General features: G+C 48.9%; 1 protein-coding gene across 3 annotated transcripts in view; it reads left to right on the forward strand.

Annotated features, from left to right (window-relative positions):
• PFKP (phosphofructokinase, platelet) overlaps positions 1-8,923 on the forward strand; it is an 882,344-nt gene extending 873,421 nt beyond the window's left edge. For 2 of the 3 annotated variants that reach the window (XM_069648018.1, XM_069648019.1), the window contains exons 21-22: positions 6,706-6,811; positions 7,382-8,923. In XM_069648018.1, coding sequence (XP_069504119.1) covers positions 6,706-6,811; positions 7,382-7,529 — 254 coding nt within the window. In that variant the 3' untranslated portion in view covers positions 7,530-8,923. The remainder of the gene's footprint in view (positions 1-6,705; positions 6,812-7,381) is intronic. The other variant, XM_069648020.1, reaches the window with a different exon arrangement.
• Positions 8,924-11,737: the final 2,814 nt, after the last annotated feature.

The raw sequence follows: 11,737 nt of genomic DNA on the forward strand, positions 1-11,737 counted from the left end.
TCCCCACATCCGTGCCAGCACTCTGGGTCAATGTCCGGGAACATCCTTGAGAGGGTGATCGGGTCGTACTGCCATCTATGAAGGAGTTTGACAGCATGTGTTTTAGATTGGCAGGAGATGGATGTCTTAAACGCCCTGCTGCAAATACGCCCCCATAGCCTGTCCCCCACTCCACAACCCAGGTCCCTCTCCCATTTCCTTCTGAGGCTTTTGGTCGTTCCCTCCCGGGGAATCATAAGGGCTCCGTAGAGGAGGGAGATGTGTCCTTTCATTTCTACGTGAGAGTCTAGGATTTTTTCGACCGGGGTGAGCTTTCTTTGTGTGCAGGGCTTTAGTTTGGGTTTCATTAGGACACCCTTGAGACGTAGATATAGGAGCGGGGAGAGGGTGCCAATTCCCAAGGCCTCCTCAAGTTCCTGTATAGGAATGAAGGAGTCCTCCCGCACCAGCTGACCGACTCTGGCCAGACCAGCCTCAAACCAGGGCTGGTAGTGTTTGTGGCCTCGGATTTGCTCTAGAACTGGTGTGGACCAGATGTGGCTCAGGGGCGAGGGCCAGGTGGTCACCTTTTCTCTGATTCCCTTTCCTGCAAGTGCTTTCCACATAGTTCCAAGGATGGGGTGGTCCCTGATTCTTTTGGGTAGTTTTTTCAGGGGGACCCATAGACATTCCCCCACGGTGACTGGGTGTAGGTAAACATTTTCAAGAAAAACCCATTGTTTATTGGGGTCCTCCCTAAGGTGTGGGGCCAGGGCCCGAAGCTGAGCTGCTCTATGGTATGTTCGCAGGTCTGGGAGGGCTAAGCTCCCTCTATCCTTGGGGAGTGTGAGGGTCTTGTATCCTATTCTGGGTATATAAATTTAGTTATTCGTCTTTTGGCTTCGCTAAGGTAGGATTCTGGGGCCTCCAAGGGGAGCATCTGGAAGACGTATAACACCCTGGGTAGAAGGTTCATTTTTATAGCATTAATTCTTCCCATCCATGAGATCTGTCCCTTCGCCCAGCCCTCCATGTCCCTGAAGAGTTTGTTGAACAGAGGGGGGTAGTTTGCCTGGCTCAAGTCTTCGTTTGGTCTTACTATATTGATCCCCAAATACTTTATACCCTCGGGGCAGACCTGGAGGCCCAGTGGGACCAATTCGGCTAGGTTTCTCTCTGCATCAGGAGCAAAAGGGAAGACCATGGACTTGCTAACGTTTACCCTGAAGCCCGAGAAGCGGCCAAATTGTTCTATGACCTGCAGGGCGGCCGGGACCGATCTCGTAGGTTCCCTCAAGTGTAGCAAAATGTCATCTGCGTAAAGGCCCAGTTTGTACGTGCGGCCTCCTGTTTCTATACCTCTCACCATCTGGGAGCCTCTGATGCTTTCCGCCAAAATCTCCATGGTCATTGCGAACAGGAGTGGGGAGAGGGGACAGCCCTGTCTTGTCCCTCTCTTTAGGGCGAAAGTACGTGACAGGTGGCCATTGACTGTGACTCTGGCAGAAGGGGCCATGTATATGGCTTTAATGCCTGTCTAATCCCCACCCCGAAGCCTAGTTTCTCCAAAACCCTGAGCAGGAATCCCCAGTCCACCCGGTCGAAAGCCTTTTCGGCGTCGATGGACAACAGAACCGCGTTGTCACCCTTCCGTGCCGCCTCCCTCATGATGTGGAGGGTCTTGCAGAGGGTAACGGCCCCCTGCCTCCCCTGTATAAAGCCCACCTGGTCCGAGTGGATCAGCTCCGGCATGTGGCCATCTATCCTCGTGGCAATAATCCTGGTAAATAGCTTTGCATCTACATTATATGCAGATGCAAAGCTATTTCCCAGGAGGATAGCTCAGCGGCAGCGTGCTCAACTTGGAAACAAGACGACACGGAGCAACTCAAGTTCGATTCCTGGGTCCGCACTTAGAAACCTCTGGGTATTAAGCGCGTTATAAATAACCTATCATATCATATACATATTAAGGAGAGAGATCGGTCTGTATGACCGACAGTCTGCTGGGTCCTTCCCCTCCTTTGGGATCACGGTGATCAATGCTTTACCAAATGATGGGGGTGCCCTCCCTGTGGCCATGATGTTGGAGAATAATCTTGCCAGGAATCCTGCTAGGTGGCCCGACAATGCCTTGTAGAAGCCCGCCGTGTACCCATCCTCCCCCGGGGCCCTTCCAAGCTTGAGGCCTGATATTGACTTGAGTACCTCCTCCTCTGTTATTGGGGCGTCCAGGGCCTCCGCCTCCGGGGCTCGCAGCGTGGGGAGGGCGACCACACCGTGGTATGCGTCAAGCATCTCCTTCTCTGCCCCCCCGTCGCTCCCATACAGGGTTTCATAGAAGCCGGCAAAGCTCTCAGCTATGCCTTCAGGCTCTGAAGTTTCCTCCTGTTCCCCACATACAACTCTGGACACCCACCTCTCTGCCCGTTGGCCACGGAGTTTAGCCGCTAACATAGCATCTGCCTTATCTCCTTTTTCGTAGTATCTTTGCCGTAAGTGTTGGAGTCCTGCCACAATCCTGCCCATCTCTAATTCCCTCAGGTCCTGCCTTTTCCCTCTTGCAATGGCCAAGTCTCTCGCCCTCTCCTCCTCCCCCTTCCCTTCGGACCTTTCCAGCATAAGGATCTCTGACCTAAGTCTATGAGCCACAAGCATCCTCTCCCTTTTTTTGGAGGCCCCCTCGCTAATCAGCCTGCCCTTCCAGGTTGCCTTCGCCGCCTCCCATACTATCCCTTGGTCAACTTCTCCAGTATCATTTAGTTCGAAATATTCTCTAATCGCCTCTATCATCTCCTCTTTAAAGACCGCATCCCTTAGGAGGAAGTCATTACATCTCCACAGGAGTTCCTAGGTTTTAGGCCCGAGATGCAAATGTCAGACCAGACGAGGTCGTGGTCTGACCAGATCTCTGAGGCCTCTATTCTGCTCATGTGCTGGTGTCTCGTAAAGAAATAATCAATCCTGGTTCTCGTACCGTGGGTGGCTGAGTAGAAGGTGTATCCCCTCTCCGTTGGGTGGAGCTCTCTCCATATATCCACCAGACCCTTCTCCCACATTAGGTCCCGAAGCCCTCCATAAGGTCGTGCCCCCCCGCCACCCGGTGGGATGGCCTCACCACTATGGTCCAACTCCCTGTCAGCCCACATGTTGAGATCCTCCCCCAAGAGGAGGAGCCCTTCCACTCTAGTCAACACCTCCGCAAGGGCTTCTTGGATAAATCCCAGCTGCCCTACGTTGGGGCAATATATGGCTGCTAGGGTGATTTTCAAGTTGTGCAAGTTGCCTGACACTACCATGGCTCTCCCGTCTTCCCGCTCCCATCGGGATACCTCTGTCAGCTTATGATTCCTATGCAGAATAATTCCGACACCCCCCTTCTTAACCTGGCCGGATGCCCAGAAGGTCTGGCCCACGTGGGATCCCGGGATCGCCCTCTCTTCCCCCCTCACCGTTCTAGTTTCCTGGACAAAGGGGATATCGGTTCTCGCATTTTTCATTTCCCTCACCAGAAGTGAGCGCTTTTGTCGGGGAGTTAAGCCCCTTGACGTTGAGGGAGCCTATTCTGAGGGACTCGGCCCGGCCCTTCCTCTCATTCTGTGTCATTAGTTCTATGCCTTGCATTCATCTTTTCCCCAGTCATGAGGAGATTGTCCCGTTCCCTTGTTGAGCTTGGTTCGGTCTGGGCCCGCGGGCCTCTAACTATCTCACCGTCCCTTCCCCCCACACCCCGCCATTCCCAGTTCAAGACGCCTGCCAACGGGCAAGCCACCAGGGTGAGAGAGTGTCCGTACCTCGCGGGATTTTCAATGAACTCTGTGTCCCCGGCCGGGATTGCAAAACGGGTGTCCCTGTATTTTCCGATCAAAAGTCATTGTTCACCTGGCCTTCCCCAGCTTCCGACGTGGGGGTGTTTGGTTTTCTGAATTTTCTCCTGCCCTTTGTCTTCTTCTTCATGGACCAAGGGCCCTCAGGTTGTCTCCGGGGATCAAGCTCCATTTGTGTACCTCCTTCGTTCCCTCCCTCCGGGGAGTCGCTCTTGAGCACTTGGAGGACTTGTGTGGCTTCTTTGCCGCTGATCACCCTGTAGTCTACACCAGCTCGCTCAAAAGAGAGGGCGAACGGGAACGACCATCTATATCTTATGTCCTGGCTGGTGAGCCACTGAGTGAGCTGGCGACAATCCCTCCTGCGGGTGAGCGTGAGGGTCGAGAGATCTTGGTAGATCCTAATTGTGGTCCCTTCAAAGATGAAGCTCTCGAGCCTTTTTGCCTTCTCCAGGACCTCCATTTTTTTCTCTGTACCGAAGGAAGCGCACCACTATAGACCTCGGGGCCCCTCCTCCGCCCCCTCCACCTCGATGCGCCCTCTCCAGCTGGACCTCCTTCCCCCCCTCCAAAGCAAAGAGTTGGTTGATCAGTCCTTGAACCTTCCTTCTCACATCGGCCGCTGTCTCCCCTCTTTGCTGGGTGACGCCCATTATACGCAGGTTATTTCGGCGTTCCCTATTTTCCAAATCATCCATCTTCAAGGTTATGTCCTCATCTCTCATTTCAAGGTCTGTTAATCTCGCCTCATATTTCATGTCCAACAGGTCTGTTTGGAGGTGGTTATTTTCCATTCCCTCCATTTTTTCTTCCAAAGTTTCCACTCTTCCCCTGAGGTCCACTATAGAGGCCTGTATGTCGGTGCGAATGGCCTTAATTTCCTGAAGGATGTCCTTGAGGTCCTCCTTCGTTAATGGTGTGGGGGGCGGGTCGCTGCTTGAAGGCATGGTGGCACTGCGGTCCTCTCTCGGGGCTGAAGCTGTTCGTGGACGGTGAAAGCGTTGGAGGGAAAGGATTGCCCGAGTGGTCGAGGGCCTCTCCAGGGTGTCGCTCTTCGTTGGTGATCTATGGTGCGATGCCTCTACGAGGCCAGCCCGTGGTGCTCTCAGCGTGTGGTGGTCAGGTTCTATGGAGACGGGGCGTTGAGTATGTAGGCCTTGACTTGGTGCTGAGGAAGGCCTACGAGGCCCTCAGGTTTTAGGGCTTAGGCCCACTTCGTTTTGGGGGCCTCTGCTGTGGTGGCAGGGAGGAAGGCGACGCAGAAGGCGGCGCCGCTGGCGGAGCTTGAGCCGCCCTGCTCCGTTCCTTTTCTTTTCTGCCTGTTTTTGGGAGGGGGGTTGTGTCCCAGGAAGGGGCCACAGGAGGCCGAGGGGGGGGGGCAGCACAGTTTCCTCAAATGTCCCCTTCACCCCTCCGTCTCCTCACCTCCTTTCCGTGTACTTATGGAGGCTGGGGCTCAGGGCCCGTATTCCTCCTCCCGCTGGGGTGGCCACGAAGCTGTGTCTCGTTGGGCCGCCTCGCCCCGAGTTAGGCTTGAGGGGACGGGTGTCCGCCTCGTGTCGTAGTCTCAAGTCCTTGGAGCGTAGGCATGGGGCCCGGGCTGTATCGTGGGCGAGGGCTCTGTTCTGGAGTGCGGGGCTTCCCCGCGATCGGCGAATCAAAATGTCGACGTCCCCGCGAGTCCTCTGCAGGGGACTCACAGGGCTGTGCGTGGGGTGGCGGGGACTCCCTCTCCGCTCGACGTCTTCTGAGCACCCTCGTACATGGGAGGTCGCTCCATCTGTCGCCGGGCCCCCGCTGGCCTTCGACGGGCGGCACTTGTCCTGCTACGACACTCGCCACGGGCTGCGGGCACCGGGGCCTCGCCACCCGCTCCGGGTCTCCTGGCGTGTACCGTGCGTGTAGGGGGGGCCACCAACTGTCCAGGTCACGCCCCGGTCTCAGGAGGGGGAGGCGGCAGTCCGGCCAGATGGTATGCGCGTGGGGCCCCGCTCGTCGCCAGTCCACTGGTAGCTCGTCGCCTTTGGCGGTCTTCAGGGGGGCTGGCCATTTGGCCTCGGGCGGTGCTGAATCCGGGCCCTTGATCGGGGGCTTCAGCGGGGGAGATCGCCCCGGGTGCTGGTCCTCCCTGTTTTCAATGCGAAAATCCCGGCCGGGGATTGAAAAGGCCCACTAGGCCCCGCGAGGCAGGAGGAGCGCGAGCCTCACACGACTTGCATGCTCTGCGCCCACTGGCGGTCCAAGGTTTTTTTTTGTTTACTTTCATTTTCTAACGATTCCCATCTTGAATGTGATGGTGGAATGTCTCGGGGGGGGGAGGGAGATAGCTCAGGGGCAATGTGCTCGCCTTGGAAGCAAGAAGACACGGAACAACACAGGCTCGATGCCCGGGGCAGTGCTTAGAAACCTCTGGGTATTAAGCGCATTATAAATAAACTATCATATCAAAGGGGTCATGATAACAGCAGTATAAATTTTAATGCAGGTAAGGGTCAATACTAACTCGTTTATGTATGACAGGTGGTGAAAGAGGGGCTTCAGAAATGCTCAACTTTTCACCAAATTAATATGCTCCAAATACATGTTTTTGCTGTATTAAAGTGCAACCCCTACTCTTCCATCCGATACATTAAAAATGCATTTTTTATGCCATTTTTACCAAACCTGATGGCTGTAAAAATATTCAGGCTTTGCCGAAATTCCGCCGGAGTACTTTGACTCTTGCAGTATTCCACTGGAACACTGCCAAAGGTATTCCTCCAAACTCCAAGTCTGGCACATGGTAGTTTACAAAAAATGCCAGAATTACCAAACGCACAATGAGGCCCAAGAAATGTTCTACATGCAGCCCTTTACTTTTACAGTATTTTGCAATTATGACCATTTACCTTTTTTACAGGTAAGATTTTTGCCAACACGGAGGACTCAGTATGTCTGCTTGGAATGCGCACACGTAACCTCGTTTTCCAACCTGTGGTGCAGCTGAGGGAGGAAGCTGACTTCGTGTGAGTACAACTTATTCACCATCATTAAAAACTTGAATGATTTAATCTTGCAATCAGATGCAGCAAGTGATGCAGGTAAAATGCTACCAGGTTAGCAGTATTGCTTGTTATTTCCCATTACACAAGCAAACATTCTAGAAAATCTAGTTTACACGTGTGTACACAACATGGTCTGTGTTTCTGAATCTGAAAGGTAGACACGCTGCAATCCCAGGGTGTGAACAATGTCTACAGGACTCATGAACTAAACATAGCCCACAAAAAAAGCAGGTCCAAGCATCCTGATTGCGTGTGACTGTCAGTGTGGGTAATACCATATCTGAAAGATTGCCTTCTTAACGAATCATTGTTTTTCTTTGCATACGAGTCCCTGACTCCCAAGGCCCGAATTGGCTGTTTTAAGGCATCTAGCCGGCATTTCTTTGTAATGTCACTATTTACACTAATGCACCAGCCTAGGCCCTCATTAAAATGTTCTGTTCTCTTGAGCAGTCAGCAATGAATAATTCAACTGCCAGCTTATGCGACACATCACGTCATTTTGATGTCTTTTTACTTTTCTTACTACAGGCACAGAATTCCAAAGGAACAATGGTGGTTAAAACTGAGGCCACTGATGAAAATTCTAGCCAAATACAAAACTAGCTTTGATGTTTCCGATTCTGGCCAACTGGAACATGTGCGGAGACCAAAGAAAACCAGCATTACGCCGAGCTAGGCAGGCAGTCAGCTGTGTTCAGAATATTGACTGATATACTGTAGTACATGTACTATTATGCATTAAGGCATGTTGTTGACTGCTTTGTTTTGTAGAATTTAAATTATTGTACCAGCACTTTAAGTGTCCATCCAATTTCTTTTCTGAAAATCTTAACTTGGAAAAAGTGGTCCCTATTTGATCAAGTGAAAATAGACATGTATAAGGTCCTGTTTTCTAAATATTTTTTTATTAAAACATAGTGGATGACACGTTATTGGGAACAGGACTACGGAGGAGGGGGTCATTATACATGGTGTGGTGTTCCCTATGGGGATAATGCATGCAGTCATTATCATAACTGCATGCAGTATTCTGAGGGTTCTGCATTCGTTATGACTTTACCACACCTAGGGATGTAAGGTCATGCTGAAAACATAGTGTTTCTGAAATACTGCATATGCTAGAATTACCCCATGTTAATTTTTTGGTACATTTTCAAAATGTTTTTCATTCCTGTTTGAGGGATGAAAATGCAAATGTGACACCACATTTTCACACCACTGCTGTCCATGGTGCAAAATGCACAAATGGTTACTCACCTCTGTGCATTGCGCATAAAAGGGGTGAACATCGGAGACGCACATATCTCCCTCTTCCACCTCAACCCCACCCTCCTCGATCTGTTTGCTCATAGAACACAACATTTTTAACACTGTGAGGTTTGGGGTTATATTTATCTGCACTTTTTGGGTGGAGGTAATAATATGTTTTTTAGACAATTCCTACTAATAATCATGAGGTATTTATAGCAGGCAATATTCCGGAAATAATGTGTGTGAAAGTGTGTGATCGGTAAAAACAGGTGTTATTCCAAACCACACCTGATTCTACTGCTCCCACCACATTCATAATGAACCCCGGGCTCTAATGCGCAAGGAGAGTTTGCATTTGAGTTAGTATTTTGTTACTGTTTTCGGGTTTAAGGTGCAAAAATTGTGAAATTAAATGAAAACACAAACATCGTAAACTCAGTACATTGAATTAAACCGCTGTGCCCCGAAATGCAAAGCAAACCAGATTCCGTTTTTTGTGTGTGTTGAGGGTCAACATGTCCACTTCATTAACTGTGAATTGAACTCAAAATTGATCTGTCTGCTTAAGTTAATTTCACATTATTTGCGAAGCATCTGTCCTGTTAGGCTAAAAAATGCCAACTAGACCGAATCACAAACCCTGCTTCCTCAGTAGAGCTCCTAATGTGCACTTTGTGTGTCTAGTTAATGAAAATAGCAATTGCACTTTGTATCATAGATGGAGTGTCTCCCTATATATGTACATGATTTATTTGGTTGTGTCACATTATAAAATATATTTGTTTACTGTTCGTCAATAAAGATACTGTTGCAAACCACTGTTAAGTATCATAGTTTGATGAATTTAATAAAATCCATCACCTAAAAATCATTATAGGGCATGTTCTTGATACTTGTTTAGTGCTGGGAACCCTTTTTCTATTAAATATGCTGCGATGTGCAAAATGCTTCTTTTTCAATGTCAACGTTCAGTAACAATAAAAAACTTACAAACTAGCCACACTTCACAGAAAACATTGGGGAAAATGCCGTTTGATCTTTTAAAACATACCCCTGTCCTTCCTTCGATGTCTCATTCCAAACTCAAACTTTTATCTGAAGCTTGCTGTCAAACCCCAAGGCGAAACTCACCCAAAGTAATGAATACATTCTTCCAAGCACCTTTCCCGAGTAAATCGCTTTGCAGACATCATGATGTGTTTGTGGCTGCACCTGAAGCTGGCACTGATGCTTAAAGATCTGGGTGACACGTAAATGTGAAAAGAAAAATTATCAGTGTCATATAGCAGTAGCAGACATTCTGGAAGCATTTACCAAAGATGGGTGCAATAATACCTACCTTTGTGTCTATAGTAGGCTCATGAGGACTCCCGGGTTGTGATATCAGTACCAAACTACAAATAATGAGCAAGCAAGACTATTAACATTTCAGTGTGTTCTAAAACACACACTATAATTAAAAACACTAGACACCGATCCCTAAAAATTGAGAACACAATGGTAAATGTTGAATTTACCGAAAGGTTTTGAGTGGAAAGTGGAATGGAGTCTGCAGTTCATACGCTCTTTGTTGTTTACCTCGAGAAAAACAAGGTCTTTCTTCGCTATCTACACCTGCCTTGGGAAGCCTGCCTCCAGGACCTACATAAAGCCAGTCACCCCGCGAAGCGGCCGCAGAGTGGGTGGAAAGTGGAACGTAGTCTGCAGGACGAGGGGCTCAGTGAGGGCTGTCTTCTCTGGAGTAAGTGGCAGCCTAACGTGGTGTGTACCATTCTGGCTACTTTTTACTAAGCCTCATATCCCCCTAAGCTGTGTTATCAAGACACGTGGGTACATTAACAGATTTACTGTGAAACAGATATTGTGCGAGCTAAGCACCTGACGCATAGTGACACAGAGTAGCGTTGTGTACTTGTTCCCGGAAGCTCGAGCCGGGTATACCAACGAAGGCTCCTGTTTATTACCCGCCAAATTGAACCGGGCTTTGGTCTTGAATACACAAGAGGTTTCAGAGACTGTTTAGAATCCCCTGCTGCAGGTGTGATGGAACCGCCCCAACAAACACTTGTGCGGTGAACACACAGAGCACTGTACGCCTGCAAACTGTTGCCGCCCCTCTACCTCAGATCTCACACAAAAGCATGAATATTGAAAGTAAACTTAAAAATACTACCCTTGCCCACACGATACCTCTGTGTGCACAAGTAAATACTGAGGTACATCTAGAAGAAGAGCACACGCCCAACGGTGCAGCCCAATCAGTAGCGTTGGTCCCATTGACCTCTGCTGCATTGTCATTTATTGACAAGGTTTTTCTAAAAACCAACAACTTTAATCACTTAAATGGTCCAGTGGCAAACTCCTCTACAAAGGACCAAACGTCACGCCAACAACCTACCCCATGTCAAAACCAGGAGGGGTCTGCTAAAAATGACCCAACACCACAAAAAATACAACAAACATTTTCTAAACTGACCCTAGCTTCAACTAATAACAAAAATGTTAGAATCGCTCTTGGCCACTTACAAAAGTCGCTACTCACAAAGAGAAGTAAGTCTACATCTAACTCACATAGCATAAAATGGCATTTTACCCAGATAAAACCATGGGCAGTAAACGCTCCATAACGAACCCATGACTTGGAAGAGAGCGAGCAAGCCCACACCGATTTCCAAACTGTTTCACCTAGCCATGGTGCAAAGTTTATATTGTCGAATCAATTATCTGATGCTGAATTACTATTTTATGGCGTTTCCGCTTCACATCACTTACAAGGAAACAAATTGATCCATATACAGAACAGAGCGAGATACCAGCGGAATTACTGGATCAGCACACCTGTTTGGGTGTCCTAATAAAGGTCTGATAAAGACCACTCCAATGACTACAAAAACTAATTTGGACCAAGGGGACCCAAACCTTAATGACCAAATGAAGGATAACCATGTACCAACGTCAGAAGCTGAAGGCTCTCTAATAGAGCGAGAACCATTGTACAAGGAACCCCTGTTCTCCAAACCCCAAAGTGATCTTACCGATGGCCTTCTACTGGCTGTCACGTTTAAAGGTCTACCGGCCTTGGTGGTTGACTCAGAGTGCGACATTCAAAACACAGGAAATATCCAAGACAGGTCACAAGTGATATTTTTGGAAACGTCCGCCATGTTGGATTCGCAGACAGCACCCGTTGTCCGCAAACACTGCGGTAAAAACATATGAAAAAACACAACATTGCACTTATCAAACTAATGAAACAATCTCTGGGGAGTTGAGGTGTGATGAGGATGGGATGGGATATGGCTTTAAAAAGCAAAAAAACAGGTGTTTTTTCAACTCCAACATCCGTGAACAGTTCGGATGTCCGGGCGGTCCTGTGATGTCCGCGAACATGTTAGATGGCTTATAACTTTGGCGCCACTCAATGAAACTGCGTGAAACTCTGGAATCCGATTCTGGACCAGTCTGTTAATGGTCCTGCGAAGTGTGATGCTGTTCTGTCAAGAGTGAACAAAATTAGAGGGGGGTCCCAAAATTGTTTAAAGGCTTATAAATTTGGTGCGATTTGACAAATCTACACAAAGGTTTGCAAAAAGATTGTAGACCTAGATATGATTATTTTTGCAAAGTTTGGTG

This window comes from Ambystoma mexicanum, chromosome 2q (genome assembly GCF_040938575.1).
Source record: "Ambystoma mexicanum isolate Mex_15411 chromosome 2q, UKY_AmexF1_1, whole genome shotgun sequence".
In the NCBI taxonomy this organism is placed as follows: Eukaryota; Metazoa; Chordata; class Amphibia; order Caudata; family Ambystomatidae; genus Ambystoma; species Ambystoma mexicanum.